This window comes from Heloderma suspectum, chromosome 1, assembly GCF_057233095.1.
Source record: "Heloderma suspectum isolate Gila_16-S chromosome 1, 16-S_ref, whole genome shotgun sequence".
Taxonomy (NCBI): Eukaryota; Metazoa; Chordata; class Lepidosauria; order Squamata; family Helodermatidae; genus Heloderma; species Heloderma suspectum.
Window position 1 is genome coordinate 66245815 of NC_139458.1, and position 27102 is coordinate 66272916.

The 27102-nt window shown below is 42.4% G+C and overlaps 1 protein-coding gene across 1 annotated transcript in view; it reads left to right on the top strand.

Moving 5' to 3' along the window:
* The window catches only part of RYR3 (ryanodine receptor 3), a 593263-nt gene that overhangs the window by 196329 nt on the left and 369832 nt on the right, over positions 1-27102 (top strand). Inside the window, exons 11-19 of the mRNA XM_084844796.1 lie at positions 2315-2479; positions 3958-4079; positions 10842-11010; positions 17182-17317; positions 20077-20172; positions 21500-21618; positions 22857-22990; positions 23894-24135; positions 26685-26877. Of these exons, the coding sequence (XP_084700922.1) occupies positions 2315-2479; positions 3958-4079; positions 10842-11010; positions 17182-17317; positions 20077-20172; positions 21500-21618; positions 22857-22990; positions 23894-24135; positions 26685-26877 (1376 nt within the window). The remainder of the gene's footprint in view (positions 1-2314; positions 2480-3957; positions 4080-10841; positions 11011-17181; positions 17318-20076; positions 20173-21499; positions 21619-22856; positions 22991-23893; positions 24136-26684; positions 26878-27102) is intronic.

Below are 27102 nucleotides of genomic sequence, written 5' to 3' on the forward strand. Positions count from 1 at the left end.
TACCTCCAGTATCAGAGGCAGTAAGCCTATGTACACCCGTTGCTGGGGAACGTGGGCAGGAGGGTGCTGTTGCACTCATGTCCTGTTTGTGGGTTTTCCATAAACAGCTAGTTGGCCACTGGGCGAACAGAATGCTGGACTAGATGGACCCTTTCTCTGACCCAGCATGGCACTTCTTTAGTTCTTATGTTGAACAACTGGACAAAATGATTGTCAGTTTCTCCCAAAATGATTAGAATGCATCTGGATCTTTTGGTTCATATTTCAGGTTCTACAAGGGCTAGAATACTTGTTCTTGTCTATTTAGAAGCTGGGAATCTGGGCTAGCTAGTGGGCCCCCTGAGATGTGGGCTGGGGGCTACAACCTGCTTAGCCCTGTGGTTAATCTGGCTCAGGTCAGTTCTGTGGCTCTAAATCAGTGCTGGGCAACTTATTTATTTATTTGTTACATTTATATCCTGCCTTTTTTCCTCTCTAAGGAACCCGAGGTGGTGTACATAATCCTCCCCCTCTCCATTTTCTCCTCACAACAACAACCCTGTGAGGTAGGTTGAGTTGAGAGGCAGTGACTAGCCCAAAGTCACCCAGTGAGCTTCCATGGCTGAGTGGGGACTAGAACCCGTATCTTCCGACTCCCAGTCCAGCACTCTAGCCACTACACCACACTGGCTGTCCCATGTGCTCCTCCCATGTTTTAGCCTACAATTCCTATGATCCCTCACCATTAGCTACGTTGGCTGGGGTTTAATAAACTCTGTAGTGAGGAACTGATATAATTGCATGTTCTGTTGAGTGCATAGGAAAAACATTTGTCAATTTTCTGTATGTGATATTAAAAATATTCACTTCACTTATGATAGATCTTTGCAAGTATACTTAATATTTTTGTCTTCACTGCTAATATTCGCTGCCTATATTTAATTTCAGGCAGTAATCTCCTTCAGCTTGATACGACATAATTTTTGTGTGGTCTTGACACTGTGACAGCATCCCTAAGGACTGTATTGAAATTTTGTTTCATTTTATCTTGACAACGTTATCTATTAGGCTTAATTGACACTGAAATCTGACAGCTGTAATCCACTGGAGTAAAAAGGGAATTAACATAGTTAAGGCAACAATGATTAAATTTACTCCTTCTGTATGTATGTTGCTTTTTAAAGAAAATCTTAATCCCCTTTTTCTTAATCACACAATTGACTTTGTCTGTAATTGACTCTGGGTGCAATCCTGTGAAGGTAGCCATAGCTTAATCCAACAGGATTTATTTGGCACACGCAGAAGTGCTTACATACCATTGAGATCAATGGGATTTGAGCATAACAGTCTTTCTCTAGATAGCCCCAAGTAGAAAAAAAGTTGCATTATGGAACTTCTGTTCTTAAAAATGAATTATGTACTAAGAAGAAGAAAAACACTATTAAATTCTGTGGTGCTAGTAATCCATGGATTTAAATAAAATCTGCATGTAACAGAAGCAATCCAGATTGCTCTCTCAAAATACTAGGTCATTCTATGAAGCTGATTGGTGGAACATTCAGAACAGATCAAAGGGAGTACCTCTTCACACAGCACATAGTTAAGCTATGGAATTCGCTACCACAGGATGTAGTGATGGCCACCAATTTGGATGGCTTGAAAAGGGAGTTGGACAAATTCCTGGAGGAAAAGGCTATCAATGGCTATTAGTCTTGATGGCTGTGTGCTACCTCCAGTACCAGAGGCAGTTAGCCTCTGTACACCAGTTGCTGGAGAACATGGGTGGGAGGGTGCTGTTGCGCTCGTGTCCTGCTTGTGGGTTCCTGGTCGACAGCTGGTTGGCCAGGGTGTAAACAGAATGTTGGACTAGATGGACCCTTGGTCTGATCCAGCATGGCTCTTCTTATGTTCTTATGTAGGATAGTTTACTTGGAGGATGCATCTGCCTGGGCAATTCCATATAAAATCTCTGCATGTTAAATAGCATTTGTTTCTCTTCATCTGCACTTCCCACTTCCCATGTCTGGGCAGCACAGGCAACAGAAGTGAAAGAACCAGATTGTTGCAGGAAACCTTGCATACAAGCACATCTTTCCTTCTTGCTGCATTTTGATTCAGAAGTGTTGAACTGGTATCACAAGAGTCACAATCCAACTTACTGCATGTTTACTCCAGTGTATTCTTCAGTAGTGATAAAAGTGCTGTTTGCTGCCTCTTGCACTATTTGTTTGTGGAATACTTTGCTAGATTTTAAAAGGCTTGTATCTACCAAAGTATGTGTTTGCACTACTGATATTCCAGACATGTTATTCTCCTTTTCTTCTATGGCATAAAGGAAAAACTGGATGCTGCTCACAAACGTGATATAGAGGGCATGGGAGTTCCTGAAATAAAGTATGGTGATTCTGTTTGTTTTGTTCAGCATGTAGCCAGCACTTTATGGCTCACTTATAAAGCACAAGATGCTAAATCAACACGCTTAGGACCTCTGAAAAGAAAGGTAAACAAAATATTTAAATTTCTTGTTTTCCACACTCATCCAACATAGATATATAAAAGTTGAATAATGTCACAATGCTCTGAAAATAAAGATTTGAGAGAGCATTTCCCTTTAAGATGCACTGAATTCATTCACTATCGTTATTTTATATTTGGTACAGTACTCCAGCTGTGTGTAGCCTGTATGCATGGATGCACAGGGGCTCATACCACTGGATGCCCAACTGTGAGGCAAAACTACAAAGTAGTCTTTGTGCTGTGCTGCTGCAAAGAAAGATGCACTCTGCAACTATTGCATAGTAGATGGTTTCACACATGGGGCTTTGGGAAGCTGGGTCCACTTGGCACCTAGTGTGCTTCTATTTATGCAGTGCTCTGCACCTTGCCTTCTGCATGTTACTGGGATAAAGGCAGGACCAACCCCTTTGATTTTAGTGGAATTTATGTATATGTCCCTCTAAATCAGTTTGCGCCCATTGGCTCCTGTCTCTATTGAAACTCTTTACAAATGTTCAAGGAACTAGATGCGCACAGCTGAGCCTTCTTTCTTAAACATTCCATGAACGGCAGCTGCCCCATCTCCTTCAGCATTGCAAGTTGCTTTTTAAACTGTGCATTTAGATCTCCCTCTCACTCTTTTTTTCTTTTTGACCATGGGCATTATACCTTCAAATATCTTTTTGAGATTGAGAATATCTTTATTCTGACATCTGAGACAAAACCGTACAGCATTTGTTGTTTTGTTGAACATGCATGACTGCCTCTCTTAAAATTGATATAAATCTTGCAGTGAAGAACATGTGGGCTAGATACAGGATATCAGCTCTTCAGCTGTATGCAGAAATCACGTTCTCTGATCCTGGTTTGGAGTATCAGGAGCAAGCTGTGTGCATGTGTGGGCTTTCCTCCTTGTTCGCTTACCTCTCCCCCTGGCATGCCTAGCTTAATAGAACACTTCCTGGTCATAGTTTGCTGTGATGTCTGACTCAAGAGTGATTTGAGTGATCCTTCCAAACCAGGAGTGGAGGCCAGGATTTGATCTTGGTTTGCAGTCCTGGTTTGGAAGGATTGCTCGGTGCATAGCTTGCCAGTTCAAACAGAATAGCAGACTGGTTTGACAGACCGGAAAGTATTTCATTAAGCCAGGTGCACAATGGGAGGAGGGAGGGAGCATGTGTGCACATGGCTTGATCCTGCTCCTCGAAACCATGGAGAATGTGATGTCTGAATGCAACCACCGTCACCTGCAGTCCTCAACTCACCATTTCAGTGTTATGAGTTGTTCAGTGTATTATCAGAATAAAAAGCAAAACACAAATACATTGAATTATTCTGTATTAGAAATTTAGGATTGATACAGCTTCCACTCCACCCCCCTGACACTAACATCAGTATATCATTCCTTTGGCACAGTGCTTAACCCGTGAGAGCGTGAATGACAAAGTATTTCTAAAGCATTATTTTGGCCATTGTTTATAGGTTATATTACACCAAGAAGGGCACATGGATGATGGCCTCACATTGCAAAGGTGTCAGCATGAAGAATCCCAGGCTGCTAGAATCATTCTCAACACAACAAGATTATTTAGTCAATTTATAAGGTATAGTATATCAGCTATTTTCATATTGTTTGGATCATCCCATTCTCATAAAAGAACATTTACAATCTGAGCCTAACAGTGTTGACTTGGAAGAAAATTCCATTAATTTAGGACTGTAGTCTTTTATTGTTTGAAGAATTCTCTCTTCAATGTATTATCAATACAACAGTTAAAATAGTTTTGGGGGGGAAAAAGGCCTAAGTCCAAAGTACTGTTAAAGGAAGAAATTGCTATGCTAGCAGAGCTCCACTGCCTTTCCAGTTGCGTCAGAGGACCATTTTGTAAACCTAAGATCTGCAACCAGTTGTGCAGGTGGAACTTAAGTTGTATTCTTCCCTTTTACATAGTCTGGAACTTGTTTTCTTCTAGCCCAGGAGCGCACAACCTTCAGTCTACAGGCCCAATATGGTTCACAGAGGCTCTGTATCCAGCCTGAAGAGACTTGTGCCACCTATAGGGATGGCAGAGAATTCCGCCATGGATCTCGGTGAGGCCGAATGCCAGTGCATTCGGCCCCCCAAAACCCGTGGCAGAATGAAGCCCTCCACCCCCCCCACCCCGCGAAAGGCGTGCGAAACGGAGGACTCACCTGCTGCCGTTTGTGCTGCTCGGCGAATGGCGGCCACATCTGCGGCTGCCATTCACGTCACCATTTTAGCTGTGATAGGCTACATAAATACTTACGTAGCCTATCACGGCTAATGCAGGGATGCCATTTGCGTCCCCGCGGAGGTGGTGATAGGCTATGTAAATATTTGCTATCATGGCTAAAAAAGGGAACACAAATGGCAGCGGCTATGGTGGCTGCCATTTGCGTTCCCCCCCCCCCCCCGTGATAGGCTACGTAAATATTTACATAGCCTATCACGGCAAAAAAAAGGGACGCAAATGGCAGCGGCTACGGTGGCCGCCATTTGTGTCCCTGCGCAGCTCAGCAGCAGCCGGATGTCGCTGTGGGCTGCACCGGCTGGCGGCTCTGCAGAGTCGCCACGGAGTGGAGCCAGCTGTTGACAATTTCGGGGGGAGGTACAGAGCGCCTCCCCCCCCCACTGCGGATGTACGAAATGAAACAGGTAAGTCGTTTCATACATCTCTAGCCACCTATGAGGCAAAATAGGGCAGCAAGATTGTTAACAGGGACTGGCCAGCGAGCTCATATTACGCCAGTACTTTTTCAGCTGCACTGGCTGCCAGCCCATTTCCGGGCCCGATTCAAAGTGCTGGTATTAACATTTAAAGCCCTTAATGGCTTGGGGCCAGGTTATCTGAAGGATCGCCTCCTCCCATATGTGCCTGCCTGGACTTTAAGATCATCCTCAGCGGCCCTTCTCCATGAGCCCCTGCCAAAGGAAGTGAGGCGGATGGCTAATAGGAGGAGGGCTTTTTCTGCTGTGGCACCCCAGCTCCCTAGTGAGGTTCGCCTGGCACCTACCTTGTATTCCTTTCGGCACCAGGTGAAGACCTTTATATTTTCCCAGGCATTTTAGCATTTTAGCTTTCTAGACTTTTAGCTTTGCTGTTTTAAATCTGTATTTTAAATTCCTGCACTGCTGCTATGTTTTATTGTGGTTGTATTGTTATATTGTGGTTTTAATGTTCTATATATTTTAAATTGTTTTATTGTGTGCTGTTTGGTTTTAATTTTTGTGAACCACCCAGAGAGCTTCGGCTATTGGGCAGTATAGAAATGAAATAAGTAAGTGTGTGTGTATATATATATATAAAAATATGGGGGCCCCACCCCCTCAACCCTCCCAAGCCCTGCCCCCTCCACAAGCTCCCCCAATAGGATTTGGGAGGAATCCCTGTTTGGGAGGGATTTGGGAGGAATCCCTGTTGTTATCTTCCAATTGGAAATGGGAGCCCCATACAGGGGATTCCCCAGAAACCAGGGAAAGGAATCCCTACTGTTATCTCCAGTCACAGATTGGAGATAACAGTGGTGGTGCAGCTGTGCTGCTGATTCACTCAGAAGGGCTTTCCCAGTCAGAGAAACCTCATGAAGCCAAGTTGGCTGAGTCCCCGCTGCTCCTCTGATAGAGGAGTGACAGAGACTTGGCTGGCTTGGTATTGTTTCCCCTGCCTCCTCTCCAATGGGAAAAAGAGTGCAGTGGGTGAAGCCAACCATGTCCCCTTCGCTTCTCTGTCATAGGAATAAAGGGGACTCAGCCGGCATGGCTTCACTGCATGTGGTGCTTTCTTGAACCTGGTCCCTGGCGCAAACTTTAGCCAGGGAGCAAATGATGTCAGGTGGGTGTGGCCATGTCCTCTGATGCCAGGGGATGTTACCCTGCCCACCTGATATCATATGGCCCACATAGGGCTGGGTGGCTTGTCATCTGGCCCCCACCCCATTTTAGTTCTGCACCCCAAGAAGATTTATATGAAAGCTAGGCATGGAGATATCGAACTGTGGTGCTGGAGAAGACTCTTACGAGTCCCCTGGACTGCAAGGAGGTCAAATCAGTCAATCCTAAAGGAAATCAACCCTGAGTGCTCATTGGAAGGACAGATACTGAAGCTGAAGCTCAAATATTTTGGCCACCTAATGCGAAGAGAAAACTCTCTGGAAAAGACCCTGATGCTGGGAAAGACTGAAGGCAAAAGGAGAAGGGGACGACAGAGGATGCGATGGCTAGATAGCATCACCGATGCAATGAATATGAACTTGAGCACACTCCAGGAGAGAGCACAGGACAGGAAGGCCTGGCGTGCTATGGTCCATGGGGTCACGAAGAGTCAGACACGACTGAACGACTGAACAACAACAACAAGGCATGGAGATTACATGGACCTTTGTTTCTTCCATCATCTACCATTATATATTTATCTTGTACGTCTAATAGTCATGAAATTTGTCCTTATTTTCAAAGCTCTGTGTGGTGCTGTTTCACCTTATCTTTCTAATCTTATGTCTTGATATATGCCTGCATGTGTCCTTCAATCCTCCAGAAAGGTGTAGCCATTCTAAGTTATCTCTTAGCTTTGCTCATTCCCTCAGACTTTCCTCTCAGAACACCTACGTCATACCATCTTTTCATGTCTTTTCATTCCAATGTCTCCTCAAAACCAAACTTTTCTGTGAAATGTTTTTCAATCCTCATTGTATAGAAGTCTTTGTAGTTCTTTTTACTCATGTTCATTTATCAGGAGGGCTTTAAACTGAATGCTTCAAGGAAGGGAGACGTAAAGTTGGGGGTAACAATGGACAAAGGCTCACGCACCTCAACGGAGAGAACAGCTCTAATAGCGCCCAATAATAGTCTTCACAAACATGTAGGAAGAAAGCCAGACCATGAAGCACATGGTCTTCGATGTCTATATACTAATGCCCCGAGTATGGGAAACAAACAGAACGAACTTGAACTCTTAATACAGAAGGGACATTATGACTTGATAGGTGTAACTGAGACTTGGTGGGATGACTCTCATGACTGGAATATAGCAATTGAAGGATATAACTTGTTCAAAAAGAACAGGAGGAACAGAAAGGGAGCTGGGGTTGCACTATATGTTAAAAATACATACCTCTGCACAGAAATACAGGAGAATGACCTTGGTAGCCCCATCGAGAGCATCTGGGTTAAAATAAATGGAGCAAGGAATAAAAAGAACATGGTGGTCAGAGTCTACTACCTGCCACCCAATCAAGGAGAAGATGAGGATGAAACTTTTGAAAAGCAAATAGCCAATGTTTCAAGGAAGCATGATGTAGTAGTAATGGGGGACTTCAATTTCTCCAATATTTGTTGGGAGACAAATTCTGCAAAACATGGCCCCTCCAGGAAATTCCTGACTTGTGTGGCAGATAACTTCCTCCTACAGAAAGTAGAGGAAGGAATTAGAGAATCGGTTATCCTTGACTTGATCCTAACCATCAGAGATAACTGGGGGATTTCTGGGGGAAACCATCAGAGATTTCTGGGGGAAAGCGACCATGTTGTGCTTGAGTTCATGGTTCTAAAGGAAGCAAAAGCCGAGTGTAGCCAAACCCGTACCCTGGATTTTAGGAAAGCCGACTTTAATAAACTCAGAACAATGATCAGTAAGATCCCACGGCAAGCAACTCTAATGAGAAAAGGAGTCCAAGATGGGTGGGAGCTTTTAAAAAAGGAAATTCTCAAGGCACAATTACAAACAATTCCAACAAGAAAAAAGGGTGGAAGACAACAGAAGAAGCCAATGTGGCTTCACAAAAAGCTAAGAGATGACCTGGAAACAAAAAAAGTACACATATAGGAAGTGGAAAGAAGGCCAAGCAACAAAGGAAGAGTACAGGCAGGTAGCACAGAACTGCAGGGATGGCGTCAGGAAGGCTAAAGGTGAGAACGAGCTGAGGTTAGTGAGGGAGGCTAAAAGCAACAAAAAAGCTTTCTTCAGCTACGTGCATTGTAAAAGACAGAGGAAAGAAAGGATGGTTCAGCTATTAAATAAGGATGGCAAAACGATAACAGATGCCAAAGAAAAGGCAGCGGTGCTCAATTCCTACTTTGGCTCAGTCTTCTCCCAAAAGAGGGTCTATGACCCCCCTGGCAAAGGCAAAGTACAGGCTGAAGGGGCAGGATTGCAGCTGCAGATCAATAGGCATATGGTCAAGGAACACCTAATGACTTTGAATGAGTTCAAATATCCAGGGCCAGATGAATTGCACCCTAGACTAATAAAGGAACTGGCAGAAGAACTCTCAGAACCACTGTCTATTATCTTTGAGCAATCATGGAGGATGGGTGAAGTTCCAGATGACTGAAAGAGGACTAATGTTGTTCCTATCTTCAAAACGGGTAAGAAGGAGGAACTTGGGAACTACAGACCAGTCAGTCTGACATCAATCCCTGGGAAAATTCTGGAGCAGATGATGAAGCAATCCATCTGTAAGAACCTTGAAAACAATGCAGTGCTTACTTGAAGCCAACATGGATTTGTCAAGAATAAATCCTGCCAGACGAATCTGATCTCATTTTTTGATCAGCTCACCTCCCTTGTGGACTGTGGGAATGCTGTAGACATAATATACCTCGATTTCAGCAAAGCTTTCGACAAAGTGCCCCATGATATCCTGATGAGCAAACTACTTCAAAGTGGGCTAGATGAAACAACGATCCACAGTTGGTGACAGAATCGCACTCAAAGAATGCTTCTCAATGGGATCTTCTCAAACTGGAGAGAGGTAACGAGCGGGGTTCTGCAGGGCTCAATCCTGGGCCCAGTGCTCTTCAACATTTTTATTAATGACTTGGAGGAGGAGGTGCAGGGAATGCTGATCAAATTTGCAGATGACACCAAATTGGGCGGGATAGCTAATACCTTGGAAGACAGAAACAAAATTCAAAGTGATCTGGATAGACTGGAGTGCTGGGCAGAAAACAGAATGAAATTTCATAAGGATAAATGCCAAGTTCTGCACCTAGGAAAAAGAAACCAAATGCACAGTTACAAGATGGGGGATACGTGGCTCAACCACACTACAAGTGAGAAGCATCTTGAAATTGCTGTCGATCACAAGCTGAATATGAGCCAACAATGTGATGTGGCTGAAAAAAAGGCAAATGCTCTTTTGGGCTGCTTTAATAGAAGCACAGCTTCCAAATCCTGGGAAGTACTAGTTCTCCTCTACTCAGCACTGGTTAGGCCTCATCTGGAGTACTGTGTCCAGTTCTGGGCACCACACTTTAAGATGGATGCAGACAAATGGAGGGAGTTCAGAGGAGGGCAACAAAGATGATCAGGGGCTGGAAACAAAGCCCTATAAAGAGAGACTGAAAGAACTGGGCATGTTTAGCCTTGAGAAGAGAAGACTGAGGGGAGATATGATAGCACTCTTCAAGGACTTGAAAGGTTGTCACAGAAAGGAAGGCCAGCATCTCTTCTCGATCATCCCAGAATGCAGGACACGGAATAATGGGCCCAAGTTACAGGAAGCCAGATTCCGGCTGAACATCAGGAAAAATGTCCTGACTGTTAGAGCAATACGACAATGGAATCAATGACCTAGGGAGGTGGTGGGCTCTCCAACACTGGAGGCATTCAAGATGAGGCTGGACAGCCATCTGTCGGGGATGCTCTGACTTGGATTCCTGCATTGAGCAGGGGGTTGGACTCTGTGGTCTTGTAGGCCCCTTCCTACCCTACTGTTCTCTGATTCTATGATTCCTCTTGCCTTGCCCCCTTTCTGTTCTTTCCCCACAGTTAAACTTTAGATTGTAGGCTTCTTGAGGCAGAGATTTCCCCTTTCTTCCTAATTCAGTAAAGTATAATGTACATTGATAGTACTGTACAAATCATCAAACTGAGTTCCCCAACCAAGTTTGAAAATTTTCAATATCTTCTCTCTCCATCGACTTGAGGTATGACTTACTTCAAAGGAGAGGTACTTTAGAGAGATTGGTGAATCCTTTCTCCATTCAGATGAACTGCATTTGAGGGATCTTCCTTCTCACCATACTATTGGCAGATATGGCCTATTTCACCACACCCTATTTTTACTCTGAAGTTAGTGGTTCTTTCCTGATGACTGTCATTTGTAGGGTGTGGAGATGCCCCTCTGATGACTGGAGTTGTCCATCCTGCCAGTTCATGTTGAAGTCATAATCCATCTTTTTAGACAGTCCATTTTTGGATTAAGTAAACTCTGTGTATAAGAAGAACTATATTTGAAAAGGGAAACAGTGTTAGATTTATTATTGTTTTGATTATAATAATCATGCTTATTACTAATTTACTAATGTTGACAATTGTTTTCTTTGTCTTTCTATCGGTTCTCAGTGGAAGCAACAGAACCTCCACTCCCATTACCCTGCCCATCGAAGAGGTACTTCAGACTCTGCAAGATTTGATTACATATTTTCTGCCTCCAGAAGAAGAGCTAGAACATGAGGATAAGCAAAACAAACTTCGTTCACTCAAGAACAGACAAAATCTATTCAAAGAAGAGGTTAGGAAGGCTTCAGGAGGTTTTTGTTTGTGCATGACATGGGAATTTGTGAAGGGCTAAGTGCAGTTGTGATTTACCTTGCAGACATGCTTTAAACATCCTCTTTTGTTTTAATTATACCCACCCACCCCCATAAAGTGCATAGAGCCTTAGGGGCTTGATTGTTATAAGCTCTGTTAAGATGCTACTTCCCCCCCTCCACCACCCCCCACTGTGTACCCAGGGAAAGATCAAAGGTGGACCCCTGAGAGGCTGCTGTTGTACTTGTGTCCTGCTTGTAGGTTTCCCATAGGCATTTGGCTGGCCGCTTTTTAAACAGAATGTTATTTAGATAGGCCTTTGGTCTGATCCAGCAGGGCTCTTCTTTTTCTCCCTCTCACTTGCTGTCCTCACTACAGGGAGGACAAAACCACAACACTTCACACCATGGGGAAGACACAAAACCAAAGTAGTACACCACATTGATGGTGGGATCTTACTGATTTTTCAGGATTAATACTACTTGAAAGTGTGTTTTATATTCTGGGGAAGGGACATGCTGCGTTTAAACAAACGGAGGATTCCCCGGTTTGGTTAATCACTTCCTACCCCTGAAAGAAAGGGGGAAAAGATAAAAAAGAGTGCAGAAGGGAACACACAAATATAAAGCCAACTACCAAGCTTGCTCCAAGTACAATGGGAGGAGGAAATGGATATATTTTTATTCTTTTGAGCAGGGCCTTTGTTTTCAACCAATAATAGATTTGTCACCTTATAGGAATATAAATAGAACATTCCTGTAGGTAAAATGTGGAGGATACAGTTTTCTAAACAATACAGGATAATATTCCAACATTATGACACGCTAAAATTCAAAGAATTTGTCAGTTCAACTCCTATTCATTATTAATATTCTTAGGGCGCAATCCTATGGTTGGTAGTCAGCGGCTAGACAGCCATAGGATTGATCGGTTTCCAGGAACCAACCTCAGAGCCTGCACTCTGAGGTCGGTTCCCAGAGAACTGCCTCCCTGCCTCCTCCCCTGCTGCCTCGTAGGCTGCGCAGATCATCCCTGGGCTCCACACTCATAAGAGCAGTTAGGAGTGGGGCAAAAGGGGGCGGTCCCAGGGTTAGGGAGTGTGTGACTACTGGTACGACACTTCCAACTCACCCCCACACTCTGACATCCCTCAGCTAGACAGTCAAAATCAACGATCTAGACCATCTCCTCTGTGCTCCTGCCGCTGTGCACTGGATAGGTGATTCGAGGCCACCACCTCTCCACATAGGATTGCTCCCTTAGATGCACTACACAAATAATACATGTTTATATTTATGATATCTTAAGTGTTTATTAAACATTAATTCTAATCTGCATCACAGTTTAATTGTTCTGAGTAGTTTATAGTTTCAGGGAACAAATACTATGCAGTATGCAAATTTTGTGTCAGAAAATGTTTTGAAGCCAGCTATCCAAAAGATCTCCAACAAAGGAGATCGTTACCTTGTCGTGGTGCTGGAGCTTGAGCACCATAATGATGCCATGAGCTAAACCGTGAAGGGATACCCAAGATGGGAAGGTCATGGCAGAGAGCTCAGACTAAATATGATCCCTGGGGAAGGAAACGGCAACCCACCCCAGTATTCTTGCCATGGAAACTAAATGGATCAGTACAACCAGAGATATGTCGGTATACCATCGGAAGATGGGGCTCCCAGGTCGGAAGATGGTCAAAATGCTACTGGGGAGGAACAGAGGATAAATTGAACTAGCCCCAGATGTGATGACGCAGCTAGCTCAAAGCCGAAGGACGGTTAGCGGCCAACGGTGCTGGTGGTGAACGACGAATCTGATGTTCTAAAGATCAGCACACCATAGGAACCTGGAATGTAAGATCTATGAGCCAGGGCAAATTGGATGTGGTTATTGGGGAGATGTCAAGATTAAATATAGACATTTTGGGTGTCAGTGAACTGAAATGGACTGGAATGGGCCACTTCACATCAGATGACCACCAGATCTACAACTGTGGACAACAGAACTACAGAAAAAATGGAGTAGCCTTCATAATTAATAAAGTGGCTAAAGCAGTGCTTGGATACAATCCAAAAAATGATAGAATGATCTCAATTCAAATTCAGGGTAAGCCATTTAACATCACAGTGATCCAAATATACACCTCAACCACAGATGCTGAAGAAGCAGAAGTAGATCAGTTCTATGAGGATCTGCAGCAAATACTGGATAATATGCCAAAAAGAGATATTATTTTCATTACAGGAGACTGGAGTGCTAAGGTGGGTAGTCAAACGACACCTGGAGTTACAGGCAAGCATGGTCTGGGAGAACAAAATGAAGCGGGACATAGGCTGATAGAAACACTCTCTTCCAACAACCTAAAAGACGACTTTATACATGGACTTCACCAGATGGTCAACACCGAAATCAGATTGACTACATCTTTTGTAGCCAAAGGTGGCGGACAGCTACACAGTCAGTAAAAACAAGACCTGGAGCTGACTGTAGTTCAGATCATGAATTTCTTATTGCACAATTTAGAATCAGACTAAAGAGAATAGGGAAGACCCACAGATCAGTTAGATATGAGCTCACTAATATTCCTAATGAATATGCAGTGGAGGTGAGGAATAGATTTAAGGGACTAGATTTAGTAGATAGCGTCCCGGAAGAACTATGGACAGAAGTTTGCAACATTGTTCAGGAGGCGGCAACAAAAACGTCCCAAAGAAAATGAAAACCAAGAAGGCAAGATGGGTGTCTGCTCAGATGCTGGAAGTGGCCCGAGAAAGAAGGAAAGCAAAAGGCAACAGTGAAAGGGGAGATATGCCCAATTAAATGCAAAATTCCATAGGTTAGCCAGAAGAGATAAGGAATTATTTTTTAAAAAGCAATGCACGGAAATGGAAGAAGGTAACAGAATAGGAAGGACAAGAGACCTCTTCCAGAAAATCAGAAACATCAGAGGTAAATTCCAGGCAAAAATGGGTGTGATCAAGAACAAAGATGGCAAGGACCTACCAGAAGCAGAAGAGATCAAGAAAAGGTGGCAAGAATATACGGAAGATCTGTATAGGAAGGATAATAATATTGGGGATAGATTTGATGGTGTGGTCAGCAAGTTAGAGCCAGACATCCTGAAGAGTGAGGTTGAATGGGCCTTAAGAAGCATTGCTAATAACAAGGCAGCAGGACATAATGGTATCCCAGCTGAACTGTTTAAAATCTTGCAAGATGATGATACTGTCAAGTAGGGATGGCGGAGAATTTCTCCCCGAAACTTCGGGGGGCCGAGTGCCAATGTGTTTGGCCCCCCGAACAAGTTTTGGGGAGAAATTGTCCACCCCCCGCCCCCCGCACCGCCCCCGGGACGGGACTTACCTTTGGCGAATGTCCCTCCCGGCAGCGGGTCCGGCCGGCGGTTCGTCGGGTCTTCGTCTGGGACGGGAGCGGCAGCCGGTCTTTCGACCGGCTGCCGCCGCTGCCATTCCAATAAAAGGAAAAAAAAATGCCCCCGTGATAGGCTACGTGACGATTTACGTAGCCTATCACGGCTGACTTTGCAGATCTAGCCGTGATAGGCTACGTTAATCGTCACGTAGCCTATCACGGGGGCGTTTTTTGTTTTTTTTTACTTTTAATTTCGCAGCCGGGCGAGGCGAGGCGCCTCCTCCCTGGCCTGAATTTCGGCCGGGCGAGGCGGGAAGCCTCCCCCCCGGCCTGAATTTCGGCCGGGCGAGGCGGGAAGCCTCCCCCCCCAGCCTGAACTTCGCGGGGGGAGCAGCGAAGCGCCTCCCCCCCACCGCGAAAAGCTGCGAGACCAGGTAAGTGACTTTCGTGCACCCCTACTGTCAAGGTGATGCATGCCATATGCCAGCAAATTTGGAAAACACAAGAATGGCCATCAGATTGGAAAAAATCAACTTATATCCCCATACCAAAAAAGGGAAACACTAAAGAATATTGAAACTATTGAACAGTTTCATATGCCAGTAAGGTAATGCTCAAGATCTTGCAAGGTAGACTCCAGCAATTCATGGAACGAGAATTGCCAGATGTACAAGCTGGGTTTAGAAAAGGCAGAGGAACTAGAGACCAAATGGCCAATATCCGCTGGATAATGGAGAAAGCCAGGGAGTTTCAGAAAAGCTTCTATTTCTGTTTTATTGACTATTCTAAAGCCTTTGACTGTGTGGATCATAACAAATTGTGGCAAGTTCTTGGTGGTATGGGGATACCAAGTCATCTTGTCTGCCTCTTGAGGAACAACGGACTGGTTTAAGATTGGGAGAGGAGTACGGCAGGGTTGTATACTCTCACCCTACCTATTCAACCTGTATGCAGAACACATCATGCGATGTGCTGGGCTTGATGAATCCAAGGCTGGAGTTAAAATTGCGGGAAGAACCATTAACAATCTCAGATATGCAGATGATACCACTTTGATGACTGAAAGCGAGGAGGAGCTGAGGAACCTCATGACGAAGGTGAAAGAAGAAAGTGCAAAAGCTGGGTTGCAGTTAAACCTCAAAAAGAACCAAGATTATGGCAACCAGCTTGACTGATAACTGGCAAATAGAGGGAGAAAACGTGGAGGCAGTGACAGACTTCGTCTTTCTAGGCGGAAAGATTACTGCAGACGCTGACTGCAGCCAGGAAATCAGAAGACATTTACTTCTTTGAAGGAGAGCAATGACAAATCTTGATAAAATAGTGAAGAGCAGAGACATCACACTGACAACAAAGGTCCGCATAGTGAAAGCAATGGTATTCCCAGTAGTAACCTATGGCTGCGAGAGCTGGACCATAAGGAAGGCTGAGCGAAGGAAGATAGATGCTTTTGAACTGTGGTGCTGGAGGAAAATTCTGAGAGTGCCTTGGACTGCAAGAAGATCAAACCAGTCCATCCTCCAGGAAATAAAGCCAGACTGCTCACTTGAGGGAATGAAATTAAAGGCAAAACTGAAGTACTTTGACCACATCATGAGAAGACCAGATACCCTGGAGAAGATGCTGATGCTAGGGAAAGTGGAAGGCAAAAGGAAGAGGGGCTGACCAAGGTCAAGATGGATGGATGATATTCTGGAGGTGATGGACTCGACCTTGGGGGAGCTGGGGGTGGCGACTGCCAACAGGAAGCTCTGGCATGGGCTGGTCCATGAAGTCACGAAGAGTCTGAAGCGACTGAGCGAATAAACAACAATCCAGAAGATACAGCATATTGATGCTAAATAGTTATTAGCAGGAGATAAGTAAATGTGAGTTATCTTCGTAAACATATAGCTTAGTTTAATTAATATAGTTTAATTAATATGGAAGATCATAGAAACGATTTATCCATCACCTCCTGAGTGTGCCTATGCATGTGCATAGGGCTGAAAGGCTCAATTAAGCTCTCTTAACTCCCCCTCCCTTTTCAGCTTGTGAATGTGCACATCTAGTGCTGAGAATACTCTTGGCTGTTACCTGCAATGGGAGACCCATACTCGCCTCCTGTAGAGCAATCAAACCATCTGTCTCCACATGTTCAGGCTACTCATTTCAAAGCTGAGCCACTATACAGTATGTCACTGTATGCATGGAATGGGGTCACTGTGGGCCAAATGAGATTGGCTTGGGAGATCTGTGATCAGATCATCCGTGTGTGTGTGTGTGTGTGTGTGTGTGTGTGTTCTTAAAAGCAGCCATGGGGGGTTCCTGATTTAGATCAGAGATCAATCCTTCCCTTCACTATTTCCCTGATTTAACTCTCCACACTCACACTGGGATCAAGGTGCAACTAGCTCCGTATAGGAATAATGATATGGGAACATGCCTCCCCATTCCATCCTCGCTGCTGAGGGAGATAGGATGATTTCAGATCAAGGAAAAGGTGCTGGGGAAAGGCTTTCTATTCCCCTCTTCCCAGTGCCATGGCTCCAATCAAAATCAGTGTCCTCATGGCTCCTTTAAGCAAGGTAATAAATATAATCTCTAGTTTGGCTCTTTGTGCACACCAGTGCCAGGTAATAGCTGGGTACATTCTTTTGGGCAGGGAATAGTTCATATCCAGTATTTTTAAGCTCAATATTTGAAAGGCATTTAAAACATTTATCTTATTTAAACATTTAAAATGCGAAGGAATTCATTTATGTACGTGCAAACGTTTTATTTATTTATGATGTCTTTACAGGGGATGCTGGCACTTGTTTTGAACTGCATTGATCGCTTAAATGTCTACTATAGTACTGCTCATTTTGCAGGGGTTGGTAGAGAAGAAAATGGTACAGCATGGAAAGAAATTCTGAATCTTCTTTACAAATTGCTAGGTGAGTGAAATCATAGGATAGGATAATTTCCCCTATTAATAAATAACCTATTAAAGCATTACCAATGAACTAAAATATTATTATAATATACTTTTCCAACTTATTCCATGTCTATTTATATTGTGGGATGTTCAGAGGGCATTTAGTAATAGTTTAATAAAAATACATTCAGTACAATATGTAGAGCTTGCATTATTTATTCATGATTATGTGGAAGTAAGTTAAAATGAAACAGAATTATATTTAACCACAGCATACAAATAATCAGAGAAATAGCAAACTCATTTGTCTTTCTGAATTTTATTTAAAAAATATATAGACTGGCCTGTTCCAAATCCTTCATTCCAACCAGAAATAATCCACCTGTTTTCCAGATACCAATTCTAAAATATATTATATGTAACTTATTTTACAGTGGGCCTACTCGCATGTAACAATAAGCCACCATGGGTAATTAACCTGCAGGACTTCACGGTGTGCGCTGGCCGCTGTTTTGAATATGCAAGCCATGATGTGTGCACACCATGGCTTGTTGTGTCATGAAAACCTGACCGTTGTGGGTTATGCAAGGTTTAAGCAACCCTTGAATAACCCTAGAACATGCAAGGGTTGTTCAGCCTTCGCATACCCCATGATGCCAGGTTTGCATGACGTGACAAGCTGCAACATCCATCTGCCATGGCTTGCATATTCAAAATGGCAGCCAGCAAGCACTGCAACCCACTGTGGCTTAAATAAGTTACGGTGAGCTGCGGTGATCATGTGAATCCAGTTTATGTAATTTTGGTGTCTGATCCACCTATCACTTGACTATGACTATTTGTTATTAAGCTAATATAGGTCCAGGGGAGCCTTGAAAAAATGTGGTTTTCTTTCCTTTTAAGATTCAGAAATTATTCATGTGGGTATTGAAGAGAGACAAGGAAGGGAAATGGAGAATTTGAAGGCTCATGCACACAAATTAGGAAGATGCAAGGCCATAATGGGGGTGTTCATTTGGAAAATGAACACTTTATGCACTGTTTACGCATTCTTTCTTGAGATATTTTCCTTGACAGTACTGTCACCATCCTTACATTGACATTCTGTATCAATTAATTGTAGTAGACAGTAGGCTACTGTGGAGCAGTGATTAAGACTCCTGCTTTTATCTCAGCCTGCTGAAGACTACTGAAATTTCCACTTTCATCCATGTTAGTGATTCTGATGCTGCTGAAGAATAATAATTATGTCTTCTATAGTGCCTCCAAATTAGTAGGTGGACTTAAGGGCCACTGTTCACAATGATATGAGCCTCTTGCAGCTGTGTGGAATCCTCCTACCCGGAAATGTTAGAAAATTGGAGGCAGCTTTAAAAGTGCACTCTCCCCCTCATATATAAGATCTCGGCTTTACTTCAAGTATGTTTAATTGTGGATGAATCACAGGTCGGAATTAAGATTGCCGGGAGAATTATCAACAACCTCAGATACACAGACGATACCACCCTAATGGCAGAAAGCGAAGAGGATCTAAAGAGCCTGTTGTTGAGGGTGAAAGTGGAGAGTGCAAAAGCTGGTTTGAAACTCAGCATTAAAAAAACTAAGATCATGGCATCTGACCCCATCACTTCTTGGCATATAGAAGGGGAAGAAATGGAAGCAGTGACAGATTTTATTTTCTTGGGCTCCAAGATCACCGCAGACGGTGACTGTAGCCGTGAAATTAAAAGACGCTTGCTCCTTGGGAGGAAAGCTATGGCAAACCTAGACAGCATAGTAAGAAGCAGAGACATCACCTTGCCGACAAAGATTCATATAATCAAAGCTATGGTTTTCCCAGTAGCAATGTACGGCTGTGAGAGCTGGACTATAAGGAAGGCTGAGCGCCGAAGAATTGATGCCTTCGAACTGTGGTGCTGGAGAAGACTCTTACGAGTCCCCTGGACTGCAAGGAGGTCTAATCAGTCCATCCTAAAGGAAATCAACCCTGGCTGCTCATTGGAAGGACAGATATTGAAGCTGAAGCTCAAATATTTTGGCCACCTAATGTGAAGAGAAAACTCCCTGGAAAAGACCCTGATGCTGGGAAAGATTGAAGGCAAAAGGAGAAGGGGACGGCAGAGGATGAGATGGCTAGATAGCATCACCGATGCAATGAATATGAACTTGAGCACACTCCGGGAGAGAGCAGTGGACAGGAAGGCCAGACGTGCTATGGTCCATGGGGTCACGAAGAGTCGGACACGACTTAACAACTGAACAACAATGAATGATGTCCAGAAAGCTATGACACACAGCTGTGAAGAAAAAGCAGTGCTGGATCAGCATGGTGGCCTATTTTCCTTTTACTGAAAAGTCCTTTCTTCATTAATTGATTAAAGGATTAGAAGATTTTACAGTACTTTCAGTTGTTATCGATGTTTATATGAAAAATGTTCATAGGAGACAATTGGGGAAATGTAGATAGAGGATTTTTATGAGTACATTTACTATTAGCAATGCTATCAGATCCAGAAAAGATGCCTTAATGATATGAAATGGGTATCTAGTGTCGATAACTTTTGGTGTCTTCTGGGACTGTAATAATCAATTATCCACAGTGGAATGGTCCAATAAACCATTACGAATGTCCTTATCCACTTAGGTTGCATTAAATATAAGTGCTTAGATAGTGGATATCAGTATGGATTTGCTAGAGACACAAACAGAATCCTATTTCTTGGCATTTTATTAAAATACTTCTCAGAGTTGACAGATCATCTCAAATCTTTCTTCCAGCTGCTCTCATTTGTGGTAACAGAAACAATTGTGCCCAGTTTTCTAATAATCTTGACTGGCTAATTAGTAAATTGGACAGACTAGAATCTTCTTCAGGTGAGATGTTTTTACTCAATATAAATCAAGTTGCTAGTGCTAGTTTTGTTATCTCATATAAAAGACCCCCCCCCCATTCTTCTGGACCTCAGACCCCTCAAGGTTATCCAGTGAATTAGGCCCTAGAACCGTTTTATGCATTTTGGTGAAACCCAATGTTACTGTTAAGATGCTGCTATGTTTCAAAATTTTGAACTGTTTTTTACTGCTTGGGTATGACACAGTTGCACATATTTCTTGACGAAACAAGAAACCTGAAACAGTATAATACAATATATCATGTGACAAATATTATAAAAAAAAAGCAATGCTAAATTTAGAGACATTCATAAGCTAAGCATAAACCCCTTGGAGGTGGGTGTAATTCCATTGTTCAGAATTCTAATTGGTAGCTCTGTGATAGCAGAGCTTTTAGAAGTACCATCACAGAGTCCTCATTTGCATAGATTCTGTGCTGAGGTGGTTAGGACAGTTGTGCTTTGAACAAAGTTGAAGTTAGGGAGAGCTGGCTGGAGAGACTGATGAGTGGGACTGGACTGATAGGGTGGCCGCTGCTATCAAAGGAGACTGAAGAAGCTACCACATCTGCTTTGCTTTGAAACTAAGAGAGCTAGGCCCCCTTTTGAATAGGATGCTTTTCTGTCCCTGCCTCTCTGGCACTCTCTGCTCTGTATTCATTTCTAGAGATAGCTGTCTACCTGTGACTTCTCAGGTGGTCATTCTGATAGCTTCTTGACAATACCAGGAGTGACTCTGATTACATTAAAGGATGTGGGCTTCGTTTGTACAAAATCTTTGATTTTATTTACCTTTTTATATAGAAAGGATGAGAACAAATGTTTTGGCTACATACTCATTAAAAATACTTACATCACAAGATTATACACTTCTTTATTGTGGACATCTTATTATTCTATCTAAAGTTGAAAAGATGTCCTATATGTATGGGTCTGCCTTTTAGGGCTAAGGACTCACTCTTTCCAAAACTGGTCCTCATTTGAATCTGATTATTGGTTGGTGACTTTGCTGGCCTTGGATGGAGGCATTGCAGAGGTGTATTTGAAGAAAAATTATTATATTTTACCTGCATTTTACAATTGGTTAGAGATAGTTTTTAAAAACCAGACCTACGTTAAATAATTTTCCCTTGAAGCCCTGAAGCATGTTTCAAACAACATCATTCTTTACAGTTTAGAGATATACCAAGAATGTGGAGGCATTTTCTTCCTTTCCTGTAGGATGTTCTTTTCTTCAGTTTTTGAATTATGTTCACTACACTCTATTCTTTAATGTCAAAATGATATCTGTGCCTGTGGCATTCATACAGGTATTTTGGAAGTGTTGCACTGCATCCTGATTGAAAGCCCAGAGGCTTTAAATTTGATAGAAGAAGGCCATATCAAATCTATCATCTCATTGCTGGATAAGCATGGACGCAACCATAAGGTATGCTTGAAAAATTCAAGATGTGTCATTAACATGGAGAGGGATTTACAGACAAAGCAAATGGGTCCTTATTGTACACCTGTATACTGTGTTGCAAAAGGAAGTAAACACATAATAAAAATCTGTTCCTTTGCAAACAACAAAGACAAGTGTGAATTCTAAATACAGATTCTTTTTCTTTGTTTATGCTAAATCTAAGTCCTCAGAAGTAATTATTTTCCAGTGTGCTATAAGCAGACTGTGCAGACATAACGTTCTGCTAATCACAGATGAGAAATTGGGGCCCAGCCTCAGGAATGTGTGATCTTTCCCTGGAACAGGGAATCCCCTTACCTTTATAGTGATAGAACAATTTATGCGCACCTTAAGCCAGGGATCTGAAACCACAGTTTCAAATACTGGATTAACGGAAATGCTCACTTGTTGGAACTCTAGTTAATATCAATACCAACAAACTGCCTAACTTCAGTTAGGGGAGAGAAGGGATTTGCTCTAAGGAGGGGAATGCTGTGAAAAAAGTGTGTACATTTCTGGGTCTAGCACCTGATTTGTAAATGGATGTTCTTTTAAAAAACAGTGCTGTGTCTGCACTGGGCCGTTATATGGTAGGTTGTATAATTATAGGAAACTGACAGTGCAATCCTATACATATCTGCTCAGAAGTAAGTCCCAGTGAGTTTAGTAGGGCTTTCCCACAAGGAAGTGGGTATAGGATTTCAGCCTGAAAGACAAAAGCATATGGGTGAAGGTATGCAATGGATAACTCTGAAGAAATCTCCTCACTGAAGCAATGGACAAGTTTTATGGAATTATTTGCACTGGGAATAGAATGAGTCAATGAAGGTCAGGCTAACTGCTTCCTGGACATCTAAAAAGATCTGGGCTGAAACACTATTTCAGATAAATGCTGTTTGCCAGAACACATGAAGGCCAAGCCCTGCCTCCAACTTCCCTACGCACAGGCCTTCTCTTCAGACCTTTGCACAGCATTCCCCTCCTTAGAGTAAATCCCTTCTTTCCCCTAACTGAAGTTAGGCAGTTTGTTGGCATGTATATGAGAGTAGCGGGGATGTTGGGAGTAGAGCTTCTGTACGTGGCCCCTCCCCCTCTCTACTTTATGCCCTTGCATATTCCGTTCAATGCCTGAATAGGGCTATAGTTCCCCTTAGAACCATTGGAACCTGTATTGTGTTATGTACTGGATGCATAAAGGACCAACATCTAATAATATCTTCTAGGTTCTTGATGTGCTTTGCTCTCTCTGTCTCTGTAATGGAGTAGCGGTGCGTGCTAACCAGAACTTAATTTGTGACCATCTTCTTCCTCGAAGAGATCTACTCTTGCAAACACGGCTGGTGAATGATGTGACAAGGTATCGTGCATATATCTGTTACACAGATTGCGTTTTATTCATTAGATGTCATTTGATGTGATCACTGTAACAGGGAAGGGCTAGCAATATCAGTGTGCACCATTATTCTTCAGGGCTGTATAATGGTTTCTGCCACAGTAATATGTTCTTGTGGTTCTTACTGTGATGTAGAGATTCACGTGGGACCTGTGTTTATTGAACAAATTAAACATGTCATTTTCCCAACACTGCATGCCTGTCAAGAATGAAAACTTGCTGTTGCTAGAAACTGGTGTTGGAACAGCTGAACAAATACTTTAAAAATTAACATGACAGATTGTGGTGCCCCTTGTTCATCCATGGGCCACTACTGGTGAGAGTGGGTGCAGTGAAATCCTAAACATGGTTACTCAAAGCCTAATTGAGTTCAGTGGTACTTACTGTTATGTTTGCTGCAGCAGCCTTAGATTTTTTTCTACGTCACAGATTGTGACTTACCATCCAGTGAACTTCATGGCTGAGCAGGAATTTGTTCCTGGGCCTTGAAAATCCAAAACCAGTATTATATCAATTGCACCACCTTGGCATTTTCATTTCTCTGTAATTGACTCGTAATTGAGTACGCTGAGCACAAAACTGTTGGATAACCTGAAAACAAGAGTATTATAAAATTAGGTCTGGTACCCGGAAGGTTCATTTTGCTATTGCTTGTGCCCTTATCTGTAGTTCCAAAGCAGTATTTTGTTATATGTTGTGTCTACTAATTTTATCTTAATCTGGATCAATATAGGAATCATATTTGTATTTATAATTATTATGGTTTTCACACAGTAAATCATGTTTCAAAGTGTAGTGCTAGGCAGATACATATGCATATAGTAATACAGTACATTTTATACACTCCTTGTTCTCCTTCTCTTTTAGTATGAGGCCAAGCATATTTCTTGGAATCGCTGAGGGCTCAGCACAATATAGGAAATGGTACTTTGAACTAATAATTGATCAAGTAGACCCATTTTTGACGGCAGAACCTACACATCTACGGGTTGGCTGGGCCTCCACATCAGGCTACGCTCCTTATCCTGGAGGTGGGGAAGGATGGGGAGGCAATGGTGTTGGTGATGACCTATACTCATATGGCTTTGATGGACTTCATCTATGGTCTGGTGAGAACTGACTTAAAACTGTGAACAGGAGCAAACAATGCGAACATTCTCAACATAGGTTTTTTTTAAAGGGAATCCTTTGGCCTCCTCAAAATCACACCCTTTGCCCCCCAAATTTTCATGGGTAAATATTCAGTGCCGGTATTCTTAGATTAATGCTGACAGTAAGTAAGGGGCAGGTGCAAAAGAATTAGGGCATAATCCTTTCCAGATGCCTGCCAGCCTCCAAACTTGGACGCTGAAGGTCATCCTATGCAGAGAGGGAGGAACACCTCCGCGCTTATCCCGCTCTGCATTTTGGCTAGACGGGTGTTTTTGTCCATCTAGCTAGTGCTCTGAGGAGGGGGAGGGAATGAGGCTGGGGAGGCCTGAGGATTCTTCATAAACTGGCCTCCCCAGTCCCCTCCCCACCCACAGAACCGCCCCCTTTCCCTCTTCTCCAAGGTCACCAATGTGATTCTCTCCACCCTGGCTGTGAAGGGGAGGAGACTTGCGTCCGAGGTTGTAGCACTGTCTCTGACCTCGGATTCAGGAATCTGAACTATCTTATGGCCCGCCAGACACTGTCTAGGGGCCATAGAATTGCTCTCCCCAGTTCTCAAATATATTTATTTTCTGTTGAGCCTTTAAAATGTGTCAGGTTAGTCTTTTGTTTTGTTTTATTCAAGAGCTTTGGTTACAAACCACTGAATGGTACTCCCATGCAAACCCAATTTAAATTCATGGAGTTGTGTAGAAGTCCTTTGTTGTGTTAAATTGAATGGAAAATTGAGCATTTAGAAGTGCATACTATTTGAAACCAAATAACAGGAAAGAAGATAATGAGTTTTCTTTGTGTTAGATTCTGCCCTTCAATCCATAATTCAAAAGTATTTTTGCTATGTCTGTAATTACTAACATTCTTGCAATATATCAGATATATATCCTCAGTTAAGATAGATTTTTAAAATCACTGTAAAACATTATGAGATATTGTTATGGATTGGCAATGCCGTTTTCTATGAGTAGAAGGGAAAACAGGCAAAATGGTGTGCCCACACTCCTTTTCGCAGTTCCCTTCCTATAGTCTTTTCTGCTGCCACTTTTTTTTTCGTTTGGCTGCCTCCACCAAATCAGCCTTAAAACTCTCTTGGTCTCAGGTATCTACTTTAGGTAGTGTGCAAGTTGGGTAATAGATGTGTGGTGGGAAACCCAAAGAAGGAGACCATAATGTTTCAAACTTTGTTTTATTGAAGAAAAATGTCTATAAGAAAACGTTTTAAAATCTGAATGGATACACATGCACCTCAAACTATATGAGTCTGTAAAGAGGGATAAAAATGCAGTAAATAAATAACCAAGAATAAACGCACAGCTAATCTAACTAGACTGTGTTCTTTTTTTTTATCCAGGTCCCTTATCCAAGCATTATCATACTATCATTAATCTCTCAATCAGTTTTCAAGTTCTAGAAGCTCTGACTCTTTCTTTCCTCTAATGCGCTGGGCTTTTCTCTCTCTCTCTCTCTCTCTCTCTCTCTCCTCTTATGTCTTCTAAAATTAGTTTTTTTCTCTCCCCAACTCCAACCAATCAGGAGGGTAGTTTCTTGTTTGCTTTTTAAAACTGAGTTTCTGTTTCTTGAGTTAAAACTTCTATCTCTGTCTTCTTCTGACCTTCTGGTGAACTTCATAATCTCCTGCTCCACTGAGCACAACTTCCTGACCTCTACCTTCCAACTAATCTTTTGACCTCTAAACTATTAAGCTTTCTCAAATGACTAGCACAGGCATGAAAAAAGTTTTAACCCCGTAATACCCTAAAACTAAACTAAATTAAAAAATGGAGGATGGTTCTGTTCCTTTACAAATATAGACAATACAAAATGAAGTGCTATCATACTGAAATCTTGAATTTTGTGTGAGAATCGGCATATTGTTTGTGGACATGAGGATGTTTAACATATTACCGAAATACTTCTAATGCTCCTTTCATTTAGTAGTTGTAATCTGAGGTCTAATTGATATGTAGATTACAGAAAAGTTTTCCCCATGCCAGGAACCTAATTAATTGTCAGTATGGATAATGTATCTAGGGATGGAGGGCTCAGTTTGCTTCCAGTTGTGTTAGTTTCACAAGTGTTCAATCATAAATTTCTGCATTACTCTGCAGTGTTTTTTTAAAGCCACATGAAAAACTGCATTTAAATTGAATATTTTTTCCTAAAATTTACATTTTTGTACACATTTTCTTAGCCGACAACTGCATCACAAAATTAAGAGAAGTGAGTTCTGATCTATTAGTCCAGGAAATGTGAAGCTGGTTAGTCTGCTTAAAAATACGGACTGAACAAAATCCTTGAGCATCTCTAAATATATCTCATTTGTTTGAATCTTAATTTATCATCATCATCATCATCATCATCTGCAAATGAAAGGACAAGGTCATATTTTCAGTTTAAAAGAAATGTGATTGGAAATGCCATAAAAATCTCATAATTCTTCACAAACATACTTTATTTTCTTTGCTTTCAAAGTCAAAAAGTTTTCTTTTTGTGATTGCCTGCTTATTAGGTCGAGTACCCAGAGCAGTTGCATCTGTCAATCAGCATTTGCTAGCCTCTGATGACGTGGTCAGCTGTTGCTTGGATTTAGGGGCACCCAGCATTTCTTTCCGCATTAATGGGCAGCCCGTGCAAGGAATGTTTGAGAACTTCAACACTGATGGACTTTATTTTCCTGTGGTGAGCTTCTCGGCAGGTGTCAAGTAAGTAGATTATTTTTTCAGATTAATAGTTTTCCATGTTTAGCCAAGCTATTGTACTGAACACTGCCAATCATGGTCACTAGATCCTTCTTCTGAGGTAGTTTGCAGCTGTCAGTCATGAAAAGAAAAACAATTTTAAGTTGAAACCCTGAGTCATAGATAATGGACAATGAAATATAGAATCTTTGACACCTCTTGTCCTTGGTTCAAATTATTCCCACCTTG